This window comes from Lucilia sericata, unplaced genomic scaffold (assembly GCF_015586225.1).
Source record: "Lucilia sericata isolate MDLA Ls3-8-SP2 unplaced genomic scaffold, ASM1558622v1 Contig000481F_arrow, whole genome shotgun sequence".
Lineage (NCBI taxonomy): Eukaryota > Metazoa > Arthropoda > Insecta > Diptera > Calliphoridae > Lucilia > Lucilia sericata.
In genome coordinates this window covers 56,103-81,349 of record NW_023994496.1, presented here as the reverse complement: position 1 = coordinate 81,349, position 25,247 = coordinate 56,103, and the positions used below count along the sequence as shown (strand labels likewise).

General features: G+C 31.3%; 2 protein-coding genes across 4 annotated transcripts; both read right to left on the bottom strand.

Annotated features, from left to right (window-relative positions):
* Nucleotides 1-1,024: 1,024 nt before the first annotated feature.
* LOC119605386 (UDP-glycosyltransferase UGT5-like) lies at nucleotides 1,025-20,946 on the bottom strand. 3 transcript variants are annotated; one of them, XM_037958453.1, is made up of 2 exons: nucleotides 20,192-20,946; nucleotides 1,025-1,949 (listed from the first exon to the last, which is right to left on the bottom strand). In XM_037958453.1, the coding sequence occupies exons 1-2, from the start codon at nucleotides 20,860-20,862 to the stop codon at nucleotides 1,034-1,036; spliced, it is 1,587 nt and encodes a 528-aa protein (XP_037814381.1). In that variant the 5' UTR covers nucleotides 20,863-20,946; the 3' UTR covers nucleotides 1,025-1,033. The 3 variants fall into 3 exon arrangements, with proteins under 3 accessions (XP_037814381.1, XP_037814382.1, XP_037814383.1); XM_037958454.1 differs by lacking the exon at nucleotides 20,192-20,946 and adding an exon at nucleotides 16,840-17,629; XM_037958455.1 differs by lacking the exon at nucleotides 20,192-20,946 and adding an exon at nucleotides 9,627-10,334.
* LOC119605387 (UDP-glucosyltransferase 2-like) lies at nucleotides 15,729-16,512 on the bottom strand. The gene has a single exon (XM_037958456.1). The coding sequence runs from the start codon at nucleotides 16,470-16,472 to the stop codon at nucleotides 15,807-15,809; it is 666 nt and encodes a 221-aa protein (XP_037814384.1). The 5' UTR covers nucleotides 16,473-16,512; the 3' UTR covers nucleotides 15,729-15,806.
* Nucleotides 20,947-25,247: the final 4,301 nt, after the last annotated feature.

Genomic DNA, 25,247 nt, shown 5'->3' with positions numbered 1-25,247 from the left:
TCTAGTCATAGTCTAGTCATAGTCTAGTCATAGTCTAGTCATAGTCTAGTCATAGTCTAGTCATAGTCTAGTCATAGTCTAGTCATAGCCTAGTCATAGTCTAGTCATAGTCTAGTCATAGTCTAGTCATAGTCTAGTCATAGTCTAGTCATAGTCTAGTCATAGTCTAGTCATAGTCTAGTCATAGTCTAGTCATAGTCTAGTCATAGTCTAGTCATAGTCTAGTCATAGTCTAGTCATAGTCTAGTCATAGTCTAGTCATAGTCTAGTCATAGTCTAGTCATAGTCTAGTCATAGTCTAGTCATAGTCTAGTCATAGTCTAGTCATAGTCTAGTCATAGTCTAGTCATAGTCTAGTCATAGTCTAGTCATAGTCTAGTCATAGTCTAGTCATAGTCTAGTCATAGTCTAGTCATAGTCTAGTCATAGTCTAGTCATAGTCTAGTCATAGTCTAGTCATAGTCTAGTCATAGTCTAGTCATAGTCTAGTCATAGTCTAGTCATAGTCTAGTCATAGTCTAGTCATAGTCTAGTCATAGTCTAGTCATAGTCTAGTCATAGTCTAGTCATAGTCTAGTCATAGTCTAGTCATAGTCTAGTCATAGTCTAGTCATAGTCTAGTCATAGTCTAGTCATAGTCTAGTCATAGTCTAGTCAAAGTCTAGTCATAGTCTAGTCATAGTCTAGTCATAGTCTAGTCATAGTCTAGTCATAGTCTAGTCATAGTCTAGTCATAGTCTAGTCATAGTCTAGTCGTAGTCTAGTCATTGTCTACTCATAGTCTAGTCATAGTCTAGTCATAGTCTAGTCATAGTCTAGTCATAGTCTAGTCATAGTATAGTCATAGTCTAGTCATGACCAATATGAAAAATTAATTATGTATATATTTTTTACAAAATAAATTTTTACAAAATTTCGTTTTTTTTTATTAAAATTTGTTTAAACAAATATTGTATAATTTATCTTTTTAAAAAAGTTCCTAATATTGACTACTAAAACCATCTGGATGCATTATATAATATTGATTATTTAACTACTTTTGTTTCTTGCTCTTGGACACCTTCTTTCCAGCGGCCTTACCAGCTCCCTTGCCACGACAGCACAACAGTTTACACAAACCCACCAAAACAGCAACAACACCAAAGACTATACTTAAAAGGAATGCAATAACATCTACGGAATACAATTGCCACCAGGGCATATTTATGGCGGGCGACTGCATATGCTTGGCACCATTATGTCTTATAACATAATCCACCCAGTAACGCACCAATTGGCGAGGAGTCATGGGTCTATCACGATATAATTCCGAGAATTTTTGTACATTTTGGGTGTAAGAAGGATTTTCCAAAACCTCTACCACAGCATTTCTAAAGGCCTCTTCACTGAAGCGAGCATATTCCAAACCAAGACCAAAGCCAGACTTTACGACATTGGCTATATTCGAGTGTTGATCACCAAAGAAGGGTATGCCCACCATGGGTACACCATGATATTGGGATTCCACCACACTGCCCATACCACCATGAGTTATGAATAGCTTGACTTTGGGATGAGCCAATATATCATCTTGAGGCAACCAAGAGCGATAAATCATATTTTTCGATTGTCCGGGGAAATCGGAATCACCCCATTTAAGTAAAACGGTATAGGGTAGTTTAGAGAGTACATTAAAGATCATTTTAGCTTTGTCTTTCGAGAGATTAGAACCCTGGACATTGGTACCCAAACTAAAGAAGATGACACCTTTATCGGAAGACTCAATAATTTCAGCCAAATCTTGTGGTAGAGGATCGGGTTTTTCTTTGATTTGTATGCCTCCGATTTCAATGAGAGCGGGTACATTGGGTCTTATGGGGCCCTGGCTAAAGTGATGATTGGTTAAGACTAGAGAAACGTTTTTGTAGACCTCTTCCAAGGGAGGATAACGATCGGCGGGGAAGTTGTATCTAGAAAGAGAAAAACGGGAAAATGTTATTAAATGTAATGAAAAAGTTTAACATATTTTAAGGATATATAAAATTAAAAAAGTTAAGTCTACTTTAGGGGATTTTAAAGAAATCAAATTTACTGCAGTAGTTAAGGGATTAAAATAGATTTTTTATTGCCCTTTGTATTATATTTGTAAACAATTTAACTTGTAATTATTTACTGATAAGACTTTTAAATTGTTTAAACAATTTTTTATTGTTAAATTTATTAGTTTAATAACAATCACTCAAAAAAAATTATTATAAATTCTTGATATTGCTGATTCATTATGACTTAAACTGGAAAGAAACATGTTCAAAATTTTAACAACAAAAAAATGTGTTTAAACATGACTTGATTTTTTAATGGGAACATAGTGACAAGTAATTTTGTGTTCAAGCTAAAACACAATGCAGGCGTTAAAGCTACAAATACGTAAAGTTTTAAAATAAATATTGAAACAAAATTTTTAAATACTTTTTTTCAAGAAAATTTATTTATACAAATATGAATAATGAAAAAAACGGAAATTTTATTGAATTTTTCTAATTTCGAAATTAAGTTCGAAAATTCGAACATCATTAAAACTTGTTTGATACTAACAAAAATGGTAAATAAATCGATATTTTTAATTAAGAAACCAAAAATTATTCTTAAAAAACTTATTTTAAGACTTTTTCTAATTTCGAAATTAAGTTCGAAAATTCGAACATCATTAAAACTTGATTAATACTCACAAAAATGGCAAAAATCGATATTAATAATAAAGATATACAAAATTTGTCTTAAAACTCTTAATTTTACACTTTTTTATAATATCGAAATTAAGTTCGAAAATTCGAACATCATTAAAACTTGTTTGATACTAACAAAAATGGTTTAAAAATCGATATTATTAATAAAGATATACAAAATTTGTCTTAAAACTCTTAATTTGAGTGTTTTTTCTAATTTCGAAATTAAGTTCGAAAATTCGAACATGGTTAAAACTTGGTTGATACTAACAAAAATGGTTTAAAAATCGATATTAATAATAAAGGTATACAAAATTAGTCTTAAAAATCTTAATTTGAGAGTTTTTTCTAATTTCGAAATTAAGTTCGAAAATTCGAACATCATTAAAACTTGATTAATACTAACAAAAATAGTAAAAAATCGATATTATTAATAAAGATATACATAATTTGTCTTAAAACTCTTAATTTGAGACTTTTTTATAATTTCGAAATTAAGTTCGAAAATTCGAACATCATTAAAACTTGTTTAATACTAACAAAAATGGCAAATAAATCGATATTATTAATAAAAATATGTAAAATTAGCTTTAAAACTCTTAATTGGAGATTTTTTTCTAATTTCGAAATTTAGTTCGAAAATTCGAACATCATTAAAACTTGAATAATACTAATAAAAATGGTAAATAAATCGATATTATTAATAAAGATATACAAAATTTGTCTTAAAACTCTTAATTTGAGACTTTTTTCTAATTTCGAAATTAAGTTCGAAAATTCGAACATGGTTAAAACTTGTTTGATACTAACAAAAATGGTTTAAAAATCGATATAATTAATAAAGATATGTTAAGTTAGCTTTAAAACTCTTAATTTGAGACTTTTTCTAATTTCGAAATTAAGTTCGAAAATTCGAACATCATTAAAACTTGTTTGGTACTAACAAAAATGGTGAAAAGATCAATATTATTAATAAAGATATACAAAATTTGTCTTAAAAGTCTTAATTTGAGAATATTTTCTAATTTCGAAATGAAGTTCGAAAATTCGAAAATGGTTAAAACTTGTTTGATACTAACAAAAATGGTTTAAAAATTGATATTATTAATAAAGATATACAAAATTAGCTTTGAAACTCTTAATTTGAGACTTTTTTCTAATTTCGAAATTAAGTTCGAAAATTCGAACATCATTAAAACTTGATTAATACTAACAAAAATTGTAAATAAAACGATATTATTAATAAATTTATACAAAATTAGTCTTAAAACTCTTAATTTGAGACTTTTTTCTAAGTTCGAAAATTCGAACATGGTTAAAACTTGATTAATACTAACAAAAATGGTAAAAAATCGATATTATTAATAAAGATATACAAAATTTGTCTTAAAAGTCTTAATTTGAGACTTTTTTCTAATTTCGAAATTAAGTTCGAAAATTCGAACATGGTTAAAACTTGTATTTATTTCGCAAAAATTGAAGAAAATTAAATATTTTATATATATTTAACAAGACTATTACCAAAACACCTATTTTGAGACTTTTTTCTAATTTCGAAATTAAGTTCGAAAATTCGAACATGTTTAAAACTTGTATTTATTGGCACACAATGAAGTAACTTAAATCTTTTCTATATATAAAACAAAAGCTATTCCTAAAATTCCTAGTTTGAGAGTTTTTTCTAATTTCGAAATTAAGTTCGAAAATTCGAACATTGTTAAAAACTCTTTCTAAAAGCAAATTTTTTGTAAAAATTATATATTTTTAAGTTATAAATCATTAGTATTAAACAAAACACTTATTTTGGGACGTTTTTCAAATTTCGAAATTAAGTTCGAAAATTCGAACTTTGTAAAAATATGAATTTATTGCAAAAAATTTTCTGAAAAATTTATATAAATTATTTATTAATCAGAAGTACAGCTTTAATACACATTTTAAGTGATTTTCTTAATTTCGAAATTAAGTTCGAATATTCGAACATTGTTAAAAACTCTTTTAAAAAGCTAATTTTTTGTAAAAATTATATATTATTAAGTTATAAATCATTAGTTTTAAACAAAACATTTATTTTGGGACTTTTTCTAATTTCGAAATTAAGTTCGAAAATTCGAACTTCGTAAAAATATGAATTTATTGCAAAAAATTTTCAGAAAAATTTATTTAAATTATTTATTTAGCAAATGTGCAGCTTTAATACACATTTGAAGCGATTTTCTTAATTTTGAAATTAAGTTCGAAAATTCGAACATTGTTAAAAACTCTTTTAAAAGCAAATTTTTTGAAGAAATCAATTACTTTCCATATTTAAATTAATAATATTAAAAAAATCAACATTTTTTGCAAAATTTTCGAACTTCGAAATTAAGTTCGAAAATTCGAACATTAAGAAAAAAGTTGGATTGTTATATTTTTACTAATAATAATTGAAAATAAATTAAAAAATAAAATTTTTAACACTATTTTCCGAATTTCGAAATTAAGTTCGAATTTTCGAAAATTAACTAAAATTTGTAAAATTAATAAAAAAAAAAACGCCCAATAACCAGAACAAAAATAATAAACTAATAAATTTTTGCAAACTCATCATTGCAGTGACATAATAATAAACAGCAGCACGTGCCGCAACTGGTGCCTATCTATTATTGCGCATTTCTACTATAACTATTTCTATTGTTTGAGCGTTAGCACCACAACAGGTAGCTCTTGATCATATTAATTTATTTTTATTATTATATTTATTTTACTCTTTTTGTTTTTGTTATTTAAAACAAATATATTTACACGCAAATTTAAGTGGCAGTTTGCGGGCAAAAACCATATATTACTTGAGAACATGATGTGCATGTTTAGCAACTTTATCTATCCCCTTTTCTCAACTCAAACAAAGTAAATAAAGGTTGAAATATTGACCTTTTAATAAATTTCAATGTTTTTTGTTTGTTATTTCAATTAATTGCATTTATTGTGATTAAAAATAAAGAGAATTGTCTAAATAATATTTAAGAGAGTTTTTAGTTGAAGAGATAGAGAGAGAGATCAAGAAAACAAGTATTTACCCATTAAGAACAGCATTACTGTTAAACATTTGCGCTACCCACATACTATTTAAGGGATTTTTATACATTTTTCAAAAAAGTAGTATTTCTACTACCTTTTTAAAAATTCATTTAACTTGTTAAAAAAGCTTTTAAACATTAATTTATTGATTTATCTTAGAATTATTTTGATTTTTAAACGTTTTTTAAAAAAGTAGTATATCTACTACTTTTTAAAAATGGAATATAAAGGCCTAAAAGTGTTTAAAAACCTATACAAAACATCATTCTAAAGACTTTACAAGCAAATATTTTAAGTTTTACACTTTTTTCAAAAAAGTAGAATTTCTACTACCTTTTTAAAAATTTTAAATCCCGCAAAAATAGGTTTTAACCATTAATTTATTGATTTTATATACAAATATACACGTTTTTGCAACTTTTTTAAAAAAGTAGTATTTCTACTACCATTTAAAAATGGAAAATAAGGAATAGAAAGTGATTAACATTTATATAAAACATCATTATAAAGATTTAGAGGCATAAATTTAGGTTTTTACACTTGTTTGAAAAAGTAGTATTTTTACTACCTTCTAAAAATTTAAAATAATGTGCTAAAAGTGATTAAAACTTACATAAAACATCATTCTAAAGAATTTAAAAACAAAAATTTTGATTTTTACACTTTTATAAAAAAAGTAGTATTTCTACTACCTTTTTAAAAAATTGTAAATTCCGTAAAAATGAGTTTTAAACATTAAGTTATTGATTTCACATATAAATATAACGATTTTTGCAACTTTTTTGAAAAAAGTAGTATATCTACTACTTTTTAAAAATGGAAAATAATGGATAGAAAGTGTTTAAAACTTACACAAAACATTATTCTAAAGACTTCGATTTTTACATTTTGTCCAAAAAGTTGTATTTCTACTATCTTTTTAAAAAATCGTAAATTCTGTAAAAATTAGTTTTAAACATTAATTTACTGATTTCACATACAAATATAACGATTTAATGGATAGAAAGTGATTAAAATTTATATAAAACATCATTATAAAGATTTAGAGACATAAATTTTGGTTTTCACTCTTTTTGGAAAAAAGTAGTATTTCTACTACCTTTTAAAAATTTAAACTAATGTACTAAAAGTGTTTAAAACTTACATAAAATATTATTCTAAAGACTTTAAAAACAAAAATTTTGATGTTTACACTTTTTTCAAAAAAGTAGTATTTCTACTAACTTTTTAAAAAATCGTTAATTCCATAAAAATAAGTTTTAAACATTAATTTATTGATTTCTCATACAAATATAACTATTTTTGCAACTTTTTGAAAAAAGTAGTATTTCTACTACCTTTTTAAAATTGACAATAATTTACTGAAAATTTTTTAAATTTATACAAAACATCTTTCTAAATGTTTTCGAAAACATTATTTTTATTTTTGCACATTTTTGAAAAAAGTAGTACTTCTACTACGTTTTCAAAAATTTTAAATAATGGATTGAAAGTGCTAAAAATTTACATAAAAAATCATTTCAAAGACTTTAGAAGCAAAAATTTAGCTTTTTAATTATTTTTAAAAAAGTAGTATTTCTACTACCTTTTAAAAATTTAAAATAATGTGCTAAAAGTATTTAAAATTTAATTAAAACATCATTTTGAAGACTTCAAAGGCAAAAATTTTGATTTTTAAACATTTTTTAAAAAAAGTACTATGTAGTAGTAAGTAGTAAAATTATTACAAAAATTATAAAAAATTAAAGTCATTCTCAAAAACTATTTTTTTTTTGTCTTTTTAGACATTAATATATGTACATATTAATGGCATATAAAAAATTTTTACAATATTTTCTGTAAGAAAAAAATTTACTTTTTACTGCTTTTCAAAAATAGCAGTATATCTACTACTTTTTACAAAAATATTTTTTAGGTAAAATTTTTATTTCTTTAAACATTCAAATTAATTTTTGAAACAATTTTTAAGACTTTTTAATTTTTTATTTTTAAAATAGTAGTATTTCTACTACTTTTTTAAAAATTATTAAGTAAATTGCTTAAAACCCACTAAAAAGTTTTTAAATTATATTGAGAATAATTTCTATAATAAATTTTTTCATTTCTACTACTTTTTCAAATAGTAGTATTTTTACTACTTTTTTAAAACCATTTTTTTGACGAATATTCTTTAAACATTAAAATGTATTACTTCAACAATTTTGAGTTTTTTACTACTTTTAAAAATATTTCTAATACTTTTTCTAAAGTATTTCTAATACTTTTTAAAAATAGTAGTATTTCTACTACGTTTTTAAATTATTAAATGAACTGCTAAAATGTGTTTAAAATATTTATAAAATTATTTTCCGTAACAAATAAATTTACTTTTTACTACTTTTTAAAAATAGTAGTATTTCTACTACTTTTTTAAAAAAAATTTTTATGTGAAATTTTAATTTCTTTAAACGTTTAAGTAAATTTTGTTAACACTTTTGAGTTTCTTACTACTTTTTTAAAAAGTAGTATTTCTACTACTAAATTTCAAAAACACGTTTTTAGGTAAAAATTTTAATTTCTTTAAATATTAACATTTATTTGTTAAACATTTTTAAGTTTTCTTTATTTTACTACTTTTTAAAAAAGCAGTATTTCTACTACTTTTTTCCAAAAACCATTTTAAGGTAAAATTTTTATTTCTTTAAATATTAAAAGTTATTTTATAACAACTTTTAAGTTTTCTTTTACTTTTTTTTTTTAAAGTAATAGTTTTACTACTTTTTTTCTCAAAATGTTTCCTTTAACTACAACTTTTCAACCACTCACCGATAATACTCCTCCATTTTCCATTTCATTAACAGATCCAAAAACAATTGTTCATACATATGAGCCAACCAGTTTTTAGCCCTTTCCACAAAATTCATGGGCTGACTGAGACCACTATATAGAGTGGGTACATATGATACCTCCAAAGGATTGGACAACATACGATGTATAGGAAATATAGATTGTATCATAAATGATAAAATAATGGGACACTGAAAGTGAGCACCCAAACCCAAAACAAAATCATCTAGACAATAACCCAAAATGAGAGCATCAAAATCCCCGGCTTTATGGGTGTTTAGGAAATGCAACATTTTGTTGTGATTTAAAGTGTCATTGGCCCCTTGGAGGAGATGAGAGACAGCACCATTGAATTTCATATAGATATGTTTAGGTTTTTCCAACATTTCTTGGGCAAAATGGCTGAGAAACATGGCACCATCGACTTGTAGATAATGATATTTGGCTTGTGCGTACATATTGGGTAGAGTGGCTATTACCGTGACCTCATGTCCATCCGACGCTAGAGTCTCGGCTATGGCACAGTGTATTAGAAGATGAGATTTTGAGGGTGAGGGAAATACCGCTAGAATGCGAGCCGCCTGGGTGGGTAGGCAATAGTTAAATGTTAAGAGGGTTAATAGGAAAAAGACAAGTCTTAACATGTTGTTAATGGTTTGTTAATATTTTCTGTAGATTCTTTGGAAACACTTAACTAGGAACATACGCTTGTTAGGAAGCCCGAAGTGAGACTGATTGACAATTTGTTAATTTTTTATAAAATTGTAAATTTACAAATTCTGGTTCGGAAAAACCTTCAGGTAAAGGTATGTAAATGTAATTAGTTTTTAGTACAAAGTAAATCATGTTTTACCAGGGATTTAATAGTTTATCTAAGATTTATTATCTGTTTTATAAAAGGGAAAACAAATATTACCAATTACCTGTTTACGGTTGCCTAAAAGTGACTCAGTTTCAACCTGAGTACTTAAGTACTTTTAGCAAAAACGTACCTAACTATTTTTAGTACTAAACTATCTCATTTTCACTACTCACCCATATATTTCCTGCATTTTTCTCATCATATAGGGTGCCATCACCTTACCTTCCACTAAAGTGAACAAATAATTTCTCACTCTATCGGCGAAATCCATAGGCTGCTGTAGATTTTCAAATAAAGTCGGTACATAGGAAGGTAACTCTGGATTACCCAGCATAGAATCAATAGCAAATATCGAACGCACCATAAACGATATAACAATGGGACACTGAAAGTGTGCACCCAAACCCAACATAAAATCATTCATGAAATAACCCAAAATAATGACATCGAAATCTCCTCTATTATGGGTGTTTAAAAACTCCCACATTTTCGGATGCTGCATAGTGCTGTTGGCACTCTTAGTTATCATGTCTAATAAAGTTTTGAATTTCTTATAAAACGGTTCCGGTTTATCCACCAAAGATTGGGCAAATGAGGCGCTCACGTTATGGCTATCTAATTGTATGTATTGGTATTTGGCTTTAGGTAAAAGATTGGGAAATACTGCTATAACCGTAACATTATGACCAGCTGCTGCTAAAGTCTCCGCTATGGAGGAATGTATGATAAGATGAGATTTAGAGGGTGAGGGGAAAACACCCAAAATATTTGCCGCCTGCAAGAAGCTTAAACAGCTTAAGGAGCTTATAATTAAAACCGCGTAACGTATATTCATTTCTCCACTAATCACTTGGTTAAAGAAAAAACGCTCAATCACTACAGAGGGTTTGCCAAAGACTGATAAGTTTTCTGTTTTTGTCAAAAACACATTCCAATACTGATAAAAGTAAATTCTCTTTATCAACTTGATAAAAAAACACTCTCACAATACCAGCAAATGCTTATCTATAACCACCAACAGCTGATAATCGAATGTATTCAAACTATAAAGTTTAAACTATAGTTAACAACATAATTAACCATTGCATACAATGTAAATTATATTCTAAACTAGCTAGTATAATTAACATTCAGTTCTGTTTGAACAGACAAGATTTAGTTCGTTGTTTAGTATTATTTCAGATCTAGTCCATTTCTAGTATAGTTCCAGTCTAGTTCTAGTCTAGTTCTAGTCTAGTTCTAGTCTAGATCTAGAACTAGACTAGAACTAGACTAGAACTAGACTAGACTAGAAGTAGACTAGAACTAGACTAGAACTAGACTAGAACTAGACTAGAACTAGACTAGAACTAGACTAGAACTAGACTAGAACTAGACTAGAACTAGACTAGAACTAGACTAGAACTAGACTAGAACTAGACTAGAACTAGTCTAGTCATAGTCTAGTTCTAGTCTAGTTCTAGTCTAGTTCTAGTCTAGTTCTAGTCTAGTTGTAGTCTAGTTCTAGTCTAGTTCTAGTCTAGTTCTAGTCTAGTTCTAGTCTAGTTGTAGTCTAGTTCTAGTCTAGTTCTAGTCTAGTTCTAGTCTAGTTCTAGTCTAGTTCTGGTTTAGTTTAGTTTTGTTCTAGTTCTGTTCTAGTTCTGTTCTAGTTCTGTTCTAGTTCTGTTCTAGTTCTGTTCTAGTTCTGTTCTAGTTCTGTTCTAGTTCTGTTCTAGTTCTGTTCTAGTTCTGTTCTAGTTCTGTTCTAGTTCTGTTCTAGTTCTGTTCTAGTTCTGTTCTAGTTCTGTTCTAGTTTCTAGTTCTGTTCTAGTTCTGTTCTAGTTCTGTTCTAGTTCTGTTCTAGTTCTGTTCTAGTTCTGTTCTAGTTCTGTTCTAGTTCTGTTCTAGTTCTGTTCTAGTTCTGTTCTAGTTCTGTTCTAGTTCTGTTCTAGTTCTGTTCTAGTTCTGTTCTAGTTCTGTTCTAGTTCTGTTCTAGTTCTGTTCTAGTTCTGTTCTAGTTCTGTTCTAGTTCTGTTCTAGTTCTGTTCTAGTTCTGTTCTAGTTCTGTTCTAGTTCTGTTCTAGTTCTGTTCTAGTTCTGTTCTAGTTCTGTTCTAGTTCTGTTCTAGTTCTGTTCTAGTTCTGTTCTAGTTCTGTTCTAGTTCTGTTCTAGTTCTGTTCTAGTTCTGTTCTAGTTCTGTTCTAGTTCTGTTCTAGTTCTGTTCTAGTTCTGTTCTAGTTCTGTTCTAGTTCTGTTCTAGTTCTGTTCTAGTTCTGTTCTAGTTCTGTTCTAGTTCTGTTCTAGTTCTGTTCTAGTTCTGTTCTAGTTCTGTTCTAGTTCTGTTCTAGTTCTGTTCTAGTTCTGTTCTAGTTCTGTTCTAGTTCTGTTCTAGTTCTGTTCTAGTTCTGTTCTAGTTCTGTTCTAGTTCTGTTCTAGTTCTGTTTTAGTCTGTTCTAGTTCTGTTCTAGTTCTGTTCTAGTTCTGTTCTAGTTCTGTTCTAGTTCTGTTCTAGTTCTGTTCTAGTTCTGTTCTAGTTCTGTTCTAGTTCTGTTCTAGTTCTGTTCTAGTTCTGTTCTAGTTCTGTTCTAGTTCTGTTCTAGTTCTGTTCTAGTTCTGTTCTAGTTCTGTTCTAGTTCTGTTTCTAGTTCTGTTCTAGTTCTGTTTCTAGTTCTGTTCTAGTTCTGTTCTAGTTCTGTTCTAGTTCTGTTCTAGTTCTGTTCTAGTTCTGTTCTAGTTCTGTTCTAGTTCTGTTCTAGTTCTGTTCTAGTTCTGTTCTAGTTTCAGTCTGTTCTAGTTCTGTTCTAGTTCTGTTCTAGTTCTGTTCTAGTTCTGTTCTAGTTCTGTTCTAGTTCTGTTCTAGTTCTGTTCTAGTTCTGTTTCTAGTTCTGTTCTAGTTCTGTTCTAGTTCTGTTCTAGTTCTGTTCTAGTTTCTGTTCTAGTTCTGTTCTAGTTCTGTTCTAGTTCTGTTCTAGTTCTGTTCTAGTTCTGGTTCTAGTTCTGTTCGAGTTCTGTTCTAGTTCTGTTCTAGTTCTGTCTAGTTCTGTTCTAGTTCTGTTCTAGTTCTGTTCTAGTTCTGTTCTAGTTCTGTTCTAGTTCTGTTCTAGTTCTGTGCTAGTTCTGTTCTAGTTCTAGTTCTAGTTCGTTCTAGTTCTGTTCTAGTTCTAGTTCTAGTTCTAGTTCTAGTTCTGTTCTAGTTTTCTAGTTCTGTTCTAGTTGTTCTAGTTCTGTTCTAGTTCTGTTCTAGTTCTGTTCTAGTTCTGTTCTAGTTCTGTTCTAGTTCTGTTCTAGTTCTGTTCTAGTTCTGTTCTAGTTCTGTTCTAGTTCTGTTCTAGTTCTGTTCTAGTTCTGTTCTAGTTCTGTTCTAGTTCTGTTCTAGTTCTGTTCTAGTTCTGTCTAGTTCTGTTCTAGTTCTGTTCTAGTTCTGTTCTAGTTCTGTTCTAGTTCCTGTTCTAGTTCTGTTCTAGTTTCTGTTCTAGTTCTGTTCTAGTTCTGTTCTAGTTCTGTTCTAGTTCTGTTCTAGTCTGTTCTGTTCTAGTTCTGTCTAGTTCTGTTCTAGTTCTGTTCTAGTTCTGTTCTAGTTCTGTTCTAGTTCTGTTCTAGTTCTGTTCTAGTTCTGTTCTAGTTCTGTTCTAGTTCTGTTCTAGTTCTGTTCTAGTTCTGTTCTAGTTCTGTTCTAGTTCTGTTCTAGTTCTGTTCTAGTTCTGTTCTAGTTCTGTTCTAGTTCTGTTCTAGTTCTGTTCTAGTTCTGTTCTAGTTCTGTTCTAGTTCTGTTCTAGTTCTGCTGTTCTAGTTCTGTTCTATTTCTGTTCTAGTTCTGTTCTAGTTCTGTTCTAGTTCTGTTCTAGTTCTGTTCTAGTTCTGTTCTAGTTCTGTTCTAGTTCTGTTCTAGTTCTGTTCTAGTTCTGTTCTAGTTCTGTTCTAGTTCTGTTCTAGTTCTGTTCTAGTTCTGTTCTAGTTCTGTTCTAGTTCTGTTCTAGTTCTGTTCTAGTTCTATTCTGTTCTAGTTCTGTTCTAGTTCTGTTCTAGTTCTGTTCTAGTTCTGTTCTAGTTCTGTTCTAGTTCTGTTCTAGTTCTGTTCTAGTTCTGTTCTAGTTCTGTTCTAGTTCTGTTCTAGTTCTGTTCTAGTTCTGTTTCGAGTTCTGTTTCTAGTTCTGTTCTAGTTCCTGTTCTAGTTCTGTTCTAGTTCTGTTCTAGTTCTGTTCTAGTTCTGTTCTAGTTCTGTTCGAGTTCTGTTCTAGTTCTGTTCTAGTTCTGTTCTAGTTCTGTTCTAGTCTGTTCTAGTTCTGTTCTAGTTCTGTTCTAGTTCTGTTCTAGTTCTGTTCTAGTTCTGTTCTAGTTCTGTTCTAGTTCTGTTCTAGTTCTGTTCTAGTTCTGTTCTAGTTCTGTTCTAGTTCTGTTCTAGTTCTGTTCTAGTTCTGTTCTAGTTCTGTTCTAGTTCTGTTCTAGTTCTGTTCTAGTTCTGTTCTAGTTCTGTTCTAGTTCGGTTCTAGTTCTGTTCTAGTTCTGTTCTAGTTCTGTTCTAGTTCTGTTCTAGTTCTGTTCTAGTTCTGTTCTAGTTCTGTTCTAGTTCTGTTCTAGTTCTGTTCTAGTTCTGTTCTAGTTCTGTTCTAGTTCTGTTCTAGTTCTGTTCTAGTTCTGTTCTAGTTCTGTTCTAGTTCTGTTCTAGTTCTGTCTGTTCTTAGTTCTGTTCTAGTCTGTTCTAGTTCTGTTCTAGTTCTGTTCTAGTTCTGTTTCTAGTTCTGTTCTAGGTTCTGTTCTAGTTCTGTTCTAGTTCTGTTCTAGTTCTGTTCTAGTTCTGTTCTAGTTCTGTTCTAGTTCGTTCTAGTTTTCTAGTTCTGTTCTAGTTCTGTTCTAGTTCTGTTCTAGTTCTGTTCTAGTTCTGTTCTAGTTCTGTTCTAGTTCTGTTCTAGTTCTGTTCTAGTTCTGTTCTAGTTCTGTTCTAGTTCTGTTCTAGTTCTGTTCCTAGTTCTGTTCTAGTTCTGTTCTAGTTCTGTTCTAGTTCTGTTCTAGTTCTGTTCTAGTTCTGTTCTAGTTCTGTTCTAGTTCTGTTCTAGTTCTGTTTCTAGTTCTGTTCTAGTTCTGTTCTAGTTCTGTTCTAGTTCTGTTCTAGTTCTGTTCTAGTTCTGTTCTAGTTCTGTTCTAGTTCTGTTCTAGTTCTGTTCTAGTTCTGTTCTAGTTCTGTTCTAGTTCTGTTTCTAGTTCTGTTCTAGTTCTGTTCTAGTTCTGTTCTAGTTCTGTTCTAGTTCTGTTCTAGTTCTGTTCTAGTTCTGTTCTAGTTCTGTTCTAGTTCTGTTCTAGTTCTGTTCTAGTTCTGTTCTAGTTCTGTTTAGTTCTGTTCTAGTTCTGTTCTAGTTCTGTTCTAGTTCTGTTCTAGTTCTGTTCTAGTTCTGTTCTAGTTCTGTTCTAGTTCTGTTTTAGTTCTGTTCTAGTTCTGTTCTAGTTCTGTTCTAGTTCTGTTCTAGTTCTGTTCTAGTTCTGTTCTAGTTCTGTTCTAGTTCTGTTCTAGTTCTGTTCTAGTTCTGTTCTAGTTCTGTTCTAGTTCTGTTCTAGTTCTGTTCTAGTTCTGTTCTAGTTTGTCTAGTTCTGTTCTAGTTCTGTTCTAGTTCTGTTCTAGTTCTGTTCTAGTTCTGTTCTAGTTCTGTTCTAGTTCTGTTCTAGTTCTGTTCTAGTTCTGTTCTAGTTCTGTTCTAGTTCTGTTCTAGTTCTGTTCTAGTTCTGTTCTAGTTCTGTTCTAGTTCTGTTCTAGTTCTGTTCTAGTTCTGTTCTAGTTCTGTTCTAGTTCTGTTCTAGTTCTGTTCTAGTTCTGTTCTAGTTCTGTTCTAGTTCTGTTCTAGTTCTGTTCTAGTTCTGTTCTAGTTCTCTTCTAGTTCTGTTCTAGTTCTGTTCTAGTTCTGTTCTAGTTCTGTTCTAGTTCTGTTCTAGTTCTGTTCTAGTTCTGTTCTAGTTCTGTTCTAGTTCTGCTCTAGTTCTGTTCTAGTTCTGTTCTAGTTCTGTTCTAGTTCTGTTCTAGTTCTGTTCTAGTTCTGTTCTAGTTCTGTTCTAGTTCTGTTCTAGTTTTTTTCTAGTTCTGTTCTAGTTCTGTTCTAGTTCTGTTCTAGTTCTGTTCTAGTTCTGTTCTAGTTCTGTTCTAGTTCTGTTCTAGTTCTGTTCTAGTTCTGTTCTAGTTCTGTTCTAGTTCTGTTCTAGTTCTGTTCTAGTTCTGTTCTAGTTCTGTTCTAGTTCTGTTCTAGTTTTTCTAGTTCGTTCTGTTCTAGTTCTGTTCTAGTTCTGTTCTAGTTCTGTTCTAGTTCTGTTCTAGTTCTGTTCTAGTTCTGTTATAGTTCTGTTCTAGTTCTGAGAGAATATTTTCTTAAGTTTCATATAATTTCTTCCACTTACTTATAAATTTCCTGCATTTTCCTCCTCATTGCCTTCTCCATTATATTGTGCTCAACAAAGTTGGCCAAGTAATTGAGAACGCGATCCCCAAAATCCAAGGGCTCTTTCAGATTACTGAAAACAGTGGGTACATAGGCCGGCTCTTCAGGATTTCCCACTATAGTATCTATGGCAAATAGGGGTCTTATCATAAACGAAATAATGATGGGGCATTGAAAGTGGGCCCCTAAACCCAATAAAAAATCATTCATAAAATAACCCAATATCACAAGATCAAAATCACCTGCTTGGTGTTGGCTCAAAAACTTCTTCATTTTTGGATGATTCAAACTATAATTGGCACTTTTCATGGCCACACCAATCATATTGTTAAACTTTTTGTGCGTGGAGTCGGGATTCTCTATAGTCTTAGTTACAAAGTTCGCATCCAATTGTTTGCCCTCTAAGAGTATATACTCGTATTTAGCCTGAGGCAAAACATTAGGAAATGAACCCATAATGGTAACATTATGACCAGCAGCAGCTAAAGTTTCAGCGATAGCAGAATGTATGATAAGATGTGATTTAAAGGGTGAGGGGAAAACACCCAATATGCGTGCCGCCTGCGAGTAATTTGAAAGGCTTAGAATGATTATTGCTAAGGACCCAAATGGAAAATACATTATATTTAATTTAAGCTTCCGTTAATTGGACTGTTTTTATGGGATTTAAACAAAGACTGATAATGAATGCAGCTATTTGTGGTAATTTAAGTTCAAGCAAGAGATACCGCACAGCTTTCATTTTCTTGATAAGAAGTTATTCCTCTCATTATGTTAACATATGTTTTAATTAATTGTTGATCTCTTAATATTAAGGGGGTAAAGCTAAATGGTCTTAGCGTTTCAGAAAATGGTCTTTTAGGTTTTCAATTTGGAAGAAAATGAAACTGGTCACAAATTTCCGTTATTTAGGCCCTAAGGCCTGTAGTTTTCTCGTTAATGGTATAGTCTACACCAGTATAGTTTACTGTTCGAAATCTTCACTTACCCATACATCCTTTCAAGTTTCCTCTGCATCAAATTTCTCAATACCAGATGCTCAAAACCATTGGCCAAAAAGTTTTTTACTCTGCTGGCAAAATCCATAGGCTGCTTATAGCCACTATATAAAGTGGGTACATATGAAGCCTCCAAAGGATTTCCGATCATTTTGTTTATCGGAAATATCGGTTGCACCATAAACGATAAGATAATGGGACACTGAAAGTGGGCCCCAAAGCCTAACATAAAATCATTCATAAAATAACCCAAAATAACAGCATCAAAATCACCCGGGTTGTGAGTCTGTAGAAAATTCAAAATTTTCGGCTGATTCATAGTGTCGTTGGCCATATCAATGACATGCGAGATAATGCCATTGAATTTTCTATAAATGGAGGCTGGTTTATTAAGCATTTCCTGAGCAAAGTTGCTATCGAACATGGGGCCTTCAACATGTAGGAACTTGTATTTAGCCTTTTTGATCATATTGGGCACAGTAGCTATGACCGTGACCTCATGCCCTGCTTCGGCCAAAGCATCGGCTACAGCACAATGTATTAAAACATGCGACTTAGAGGGTGAGGGAAACACTCCCAGTATGCGAGCCGCCTGGGATTGTATAACCACAGAACAGGCGATGCTCACTAGAATACAAATTACGCTCGTTTTCATGATGCAACGCTTAGATAATATTAATTTTTTAATTAATATAATTTATTTAGATTTATTTCCGCTTTTTTTCAAACAATTATTTTTAAACGTCTATCTAGAAACCGCGTTCAACAACTACTGCTCATCCCCAGCAGATGCATTGTCTATTAATTAGTTTAGTTAAATTACAAAAAACTATTGCTAAGTAATTGCTTTTGCTCTTATTTCATAAAAAAATCGTTATCTCTCTTCTATAAACAAAACTCATAGCTAAAGTCTCTGTTTATATTGTTCTGTTTACAAAATTAAAGAGCAGTTCTTATCAGTATTTTCGTATTGTAGAGAATAAACTGAAGAGTAATGATTAAGTAGCCAGTTTATTATCTCTATTTGTTGTTAGTGTTTATGAGTATCAGGTACCCCATAGCGAAACTAAAAGTATTAAAGATTCAGTGAGCTACAAACAAAAAAGACTTGGTTGGTAGCTCACTGTAATATAGTCATAGTCCACTTAAGGCTAGTTAAATTCTAGATTTTTGTTGAAAGCCTTTTCAGTCAAGGTCTAGTTCAAAGTCTATTCTAAAGACAAGTTTGATGTCAATTTCAAAGTCTAGTTCAAATTCTAGTTCAAAGTCTAGTTCGAATTCTAGTTCAAAGTCTAGTTCAAAGTCTAGTTCAAAGTCTAGTGCAAAGTCTAGTTCAAAGTCTAGTGCAAAATCTAGTTCAAAGTATAGTTTAAAGTCTAGTTCAAAGTGTAGTTCAAGGTCTAGTTCAAAGTCTAGTTCAAAGTCTAGTTCAAAGTCTAGTTCAAAGTCTAGTTCAAAGTCTAGTTCAAAGTCCAGTTCAAAGTTTAGTTCAAAGTCTAGTTCAAAGTCTATTTTAAAGTCTAGTTCAAAGTCTAGTTCAAAGTCTAGTTCAAAATCTAGTTCAAAGTCTAGTTCAAAGTCTAGTTCAAAGTCTAGTTCAAAGCTAGTCAGTTTAAAGTTCAGTTCAAAGTCTAGTTCAAAGTCTAGCTCAAAGTCTAGTTCAATGCCTAGTTTAAAGTCTAGTTCAAAGTCTAGTTCAAAGTCTAGTTCAAAGTCTAGTTCAAAGTCTAGTTCAAAGTATAGTTCAAATTCTAGTTCAAAGTCTAGTTCAAAGTCTAGTTCAAAGTCTAGTTCAAGTCTAGTTCAAAGTATAGTTCAAAGTCTAGTTCAAAGTCCAGTTCAAAGTCTAGTTCAAAGTCCAGTTCAAAGTCTAGTTCAAAGTCTAGTTCAAAGTCTACTTCAAAGTCTAGTTCAACGTCTAGTTCAAAGTCTAGTTCAAAGTCTAGTTCAAAGTCTAGTTCAAAGTCTAGTTCAAAGTCTAGTTCAAAGTCTAGTTCAAAGTCTAGTTCAAAGTCTAGTTCAAAGTCTAGTTCAAAGTCTAGTTCAAAGTCTAGTTCAAAGTCTAGTTCAAAGTCTAGTACAAAGTCTAGTTCAAAGTCTAGTTCAAAGTTTAGTCATAGTCTGGTCATAGTATAGTCATAGTCTAGTCATAGTCTAGTCATAGTCTAGTCATAGTCTAGTCATAGTCTAGTCATAGTCTAGTCATAGTCTAGTCATAGTCTAGTCATAGTCTAGTCATAGTCTAGTCATAGTCTAGTCATAGTCTAGTCATAGTCTAGTCATAGTCAGTCATAGTCTAGTCATAGTCTAGTCTAGTCATAGTCTAGTCATAGTCTAGTCATAGTCTAGTCATAGTCTAGTCATAGTCTAGTCATAGTCTAGTCATAGTCTAGTCATAGTCTAGTCATAGTCTAGTCATAGTCTAGTCATAGTCTAGTCATAGTCTAGTCATAGTCTAGTCATAGTCTAGTCATAGTCTAGTCATAGTCTAGTCATGTCTAGTCATAGTCTAGTCATAGTCTAGTCATAGTCTAGTCATCGTCTAGTCATAGTCTAGTCATAGTCTAGTCATAGTCCTAGTCATAGTCCTAGTCATAGTCTAGTCATAGTCTAGTCATAGTCTAGTCATAGTGCTAGTCATAGTCTAGTCATAGTCCTAGTCATAGTCTAGTCATAGTCCTAGTCATAGTCTAGTCATAGTCTAGTCATAGTCTAGTCATAGTCTAGTCATAGTCTAGTCATAGTCTAGTCCATAGTCTAGTCATAGTCTAGTCATAGTCTAGTCATAGTCTAGTCATCGTCTAGTCATAGTCTAGTCCATAGTCTAGTCATAGTCTAGTCATAGTCTAGTCATAGTCTAGTCATAGTCTAGTCATATCTAGTCATAGTCTAGTCATAGTCTAGTCATAGTCTAGTCATAGTCTAGTCATAGTCTAGTCATAGTCTAGTCATAGTCTAGTCATAGTCTAGTCATATCTAGTCATAGTCTAGTCATAGTCTAGTCATAGTCTAGTCATAGTCTAGTCATAGTCTAGTCATAGTCTAGTTCATAGTCTAGTCTAGTCTAGTCTAGTAATAGTCTAGTCATAGTCTAGGCATAGTCATAGTCTGGTCTATTTCCAATAGCTTTTACCATTTTAATAGTTTTATCAATTAATTCTCATTATTGTTAATTATTGATAAACATTTTAGTTTCGCTATTCATCGTTTTGGAAAATTTTTCTTTCAAATCTAATCAATTTTAAAATCTTATCTACTGTTTACAAACTGACATGTGTTACCTTTAAAAGTATTTTGTAAAACATGGTCACCCGACCAATGTTATCTTTAAATTGCACTTACCTGTACATTTTGTTCATATTCGATCTTAAAACGTTCATTAAGACAACCTCTTCTATGGCGACGGAAAGCATATTCTTTACTCTACTCCAAAAGTCCATAGGCTGGCGGACACCACTAAATATTGTGGGAACATAAGAAGCCTCCAAAGGATTAGCAATCATATTGTTAATGGGAAAGATGGGCTGCACCATAAATGACACTATGACAGGACATTGGAAATGGGCTCCGATGCCCAAAAAGAAATCATTCATAAAATAACCCAATATCACCAAATCAAAGTCTCCCGCTTTGTGTTGTTGCAAAAAGTCCTGTATAGTGGGATGATTTATGGTGGTATTAGCCATGGTCATGACCGAGGACATAACGTTATAAAATTTCACGTAAGCTGGTGCCGGTTTATTGACCATCTTGTTGGCAAATTTATCATCGTACATAGCTCCTTGGACGTGTATAAAATTGTACTTGGCTCTCTTGTATAAATTGGGTACTGTTGAGATGACAGTGACGTCATGACCCGCCTCAGCTAAGGTATCAGCCACGGCACAGTGTATCAGCAGGTGAGACTTGGAGGGTGAGGGAAATAAGCCCAAAATTCTGGCCGCTTGAGTTTGTGGTACAAATAGTGAGGCCAAAACCAGAGATAGTCCTATGAAGCTTAACGTTAGCTTCATTTTGATCACTATTTAAAATTCTAAACTTTTCCGTTTTTTAACAATTTAAATTAATGAACGTTCCGTAAAGGTTGAACACAAACTTCTTAGTGGTATTCAAAATAAAAATACATTTTGGTAATCTTTAAAATAGCTAATTTGTCTGTTGCTCTCTCTCTCTCTCTCTCTCTCTTTTTTTCTTAACTACTGTTTTGAATAGTTTATGAAAGTGTTGGAATTATATGTATGATTTGACACTCCTTATTTATTTTTTTTTAAATAAATATTGTTAGTTGTTAATTAACAATAATAATAGAATATCAAGTTTTAATCTCATACATCTACGTGCTTAGAATTAACTTAGAATGAAATCAGTTGTTAGACTATTTTTCTCTTAAATAAGAGAACACTCTAAACATTCTCTGTTTTTAACTAAGGCTATCAACACTTTGTTCTGCTGTCGATTCTCAACAATTTTACATAAATACTTAAATGTATTAGTTTTTGAATTTAATTTGAATCGAATTTAGATTATTAGTAGACTATGACTAGACTATGACTAGACTATGACTAGACTATGACTAGACTATGACTAGACTAAGACTATGACTAGACTATGACTAGACTATGACTAGACTATGACTAGACTATGACTAGACTATGACTAGACTATGACTAGACTATGACTAGACTATGACTAGACTATGACTAGACTATGACTAGACTATGACTAGACTAGACTAGACTATGACTAGACTATGACTAGACTATGACTAGACTATGACTAGACTATGACTAGACTATGACTAGACTATGACTAGACTATGACTAGACTATGACTAGACTAGACTAGACTATGACTAGACTATGACTAGACTATGACTAGACTATGACTAGACTATGACTAGACTATGACTAGACTATGACTAGACTATGACTAGACTATGACTAGACTATGACTAGACTATGACTAGACTTTGAACTAGACTTTGAACTAGACTTTGAACTAGACTTTGAACTAGACTTTGAACTAGACTTTGAACTAGACTTTGAACTAGACTTTGAACTAGACTTTGAACTAGACTTTGAACTAGACTTTGAACTAGACTTTGACTAGACTTTGAACTAGACTTTGAACTAGACTTTGAACTAGACTTTGAACTAGACTTTGAACTAGACTTTGAACTAGACTTTGAACTAACTTTGAACTAGACTTTGAACTAGACTTTAAGCTAGACTTTGAACTAGACTTTGAACTAAACTTTGAACTAGACTTTGAACTAGACTTTAAGCTAGACTTTCAACTAGACTTTCAACTAGACTTTCAACTAGACTTTCAACTTGACTTTGAACTAGATTTTGAACTAGACTTTGAACTAGACTTTAAACCAGACTTTGAACTGGACTTTGAACTAGACTTTGAACTAGACTTTGAACTAAACTTTAAACTAGATTTTGGCATACACGTTGAACAAGACTTTGAACTAGACTTTGAACTGGATATTGAACTAGACTTTGAACTAGACGTTGAACTAGACTTTGAACTAGAATTTGAACTAGACTTTGAAATAGACTTTGAACTAGACTTTGGACTAGACTTTGGACAATACTTTGAACTAAATTTTAAACTAGACTTTGAATTAGACTTTGAACTACACATTTAATTAGACTTTGAACTAGACATTCAACCAGACTAGACTTTGAAGTAGACTTTGAACTAGAATTTGAACTAGACTTTGAGCTAGCCTTATAACTAGACTTTGAACTAGATTTTTAAGTAGACTTTGAACTAGACTTTGAACTAGAATTTGAACTAGACTTTGAACTAGACTTTGAACTAGACTTTGAACTAGACTTTGAACTAGACTTTGAACTAGACTTTGAACTAGACTTTGAACTAGACTTTGAACTAGACTTTGAACTAGCCTTTGAACTAGACTTTGAACTAGACTTTGAACTAGACTTTGAACTAGACTTTGAACTAGACTTTGAACTAGACTTTGAATTAGACTTTCAACTGTAGTTTGAACTACACTTTGAAATAGACTTTGAACTTAAGTTTGAACTAAACTTTAAACTAGACTTTGAATTAAACTCTGACTAGACTTTCAACATTGGTATGCTTATGATAAGCATTGTTATATCTTAGTTTTTCCTTTACTCCCCCTTAATTAAAAACTTAATTTCTTTACTTGTTTTATTAATTTATTATTTGATGTTTTCAGTTGTTGCCTTTTCCCCAATTTCATGTTTAAATTTATGTTTTTATTTTTGTTGTCCTGAAAATGGAAAACACCAAAACCCACGTTGGCTGACAATAAATATTGGCTTAATATTGGCAGTCTGTTGTGTAACATGGACTCAATATCATTGTTGTCGTATTAATCCTTATAAATATTGGACAGGAACATGTAGCCGTAGTAGTCAACTAAATTAAAACGTCACAAACTTTTTGTTGTGTGGGAAATGAAATTTTAAATATCACACACTGTTAGCAGACATATATGTAAGACAGTGGGGCTAGAGAAGTTACTGCGAAATACATATATTTTGTTTCAATATTATTCAAGCAGCTCATAATGAAATCGCAATTATATAAATTTATATTAATTTAAACCATTTGTCCCACTGTCTTTCGACTTACTTGTTACAAAATTGTATATATTTTAAATAACTACAAACATACATGTACCTTTATATAACAAAATCTACATACATTTTTATGGCTCCCCCATGAATTTTGTAGCACGTTAACCAATTTATGACCGACTACCACCAACACCACGAATTGTTTGCCCGAATACGTTGCCATGATATTGGCAAAATATTGCCAATAATATATTGACCGAAAAGAAGAAAAAACGCGGATGGTTTTCCAATAAAACACTTTGTATCGCCTCGCTGTGGTGCGAAACAGCAACAACACCAACTCAAGGTTGATCAAAAGGTTGCTATAAATTTCAAAATAATATCGTGATACAATAAATCGAACTTTATGGGAAAAGAATGGACACATTTAAAAAAGAATTTTATTAAATTACGAGAAGGAAGGAAATTAAAAATCCTCCATATGCACAGACAAGACTACAGGCTAGACTGAACTACAGAACAGACTATAGACTAGACTATAGACTAGACTATGGACTAGACTATAGACTAGACTATAGACTAGACTATGGACTAGACTATAGACTAGACTATAGACTAGACTATAGACTAGACTATTGACTAGACTATGGACTAGACTATAGACTAGACTATAGACTAGACTATAGACTAGACTATAGACTAGACTAAAGACTAGACTATAGACTAGACTATAGACTAGACTATAGACTAGACTATAGACTAGACTATAGACTAGACTATAGACTAGACTATAGACTAGACTATCGACTAGACTATAGACTAGACTATAGACTAGACTACAGACTAGACTATAGACTAGACTATAGACTAGACTATAGACTAGACTATAGACTAGACTATAGACTAGACTATAGACTAGACTATAGACTAGACTGTAGACTAGACTATAGACTAGACTATAGACTAGACTGTAGACTAGACTATAGACTAGACTATAGACTAGACTATAGGCTAGACTATAGACTAGACTATAGACTAGACTGTAGACTAGACTATAGGCTAGACCATAGACTAGTAGTATAGACTTAGACTATAGACTAGACTATAGACTAGACTATAGACTAGACTATAGACTAGACTGTAGACTAGACTATAGACTAGACGAATAGACTAGACTATAGACTAGACCTATAGACTAAGACTATAGACCTAGACTATAGACTAGACTATAGATTAGACTATAGACGAGACTATAGACTAGACTATAGACTAACTAGACTAGACTAGAGACTAGACTATACTAACTAGACTATGATAGACTAGAACTATAGACTAAGACTAATAGACTAGACTACTATGACTAGACTAATAGACTAGACTATTAGACTAGACTATAGACTAGACTATAGAACTAGACTATACTGACCATAGAACTATAGACTAGACTATAAGACTAGACGATTAGACTAGACTATAGACTAGACTATAGACTAGACTAGGACTAGACTAATAGACTAGACTATAGACTAGACTATAAGACTAGACTATATGACTAGACTATAGACTACAGACGAAGAGCTAGACTAGAGACTAGACTATAGACTAGACTATAGACTAGGACTATAGACTAGACTATAGACTAGACTATAGACTAGACTATAGACTAGACTATAGACGTAAGACTAAACTAGACTATAGACTAGACTATAGACTAGACTATAGACTAGACTATAGACTAGACTATAGACTAGACTATAGACTAGACTATAGACTAGACTATAGACTAGACTATAGACTAGACTATAAACTAGACTATA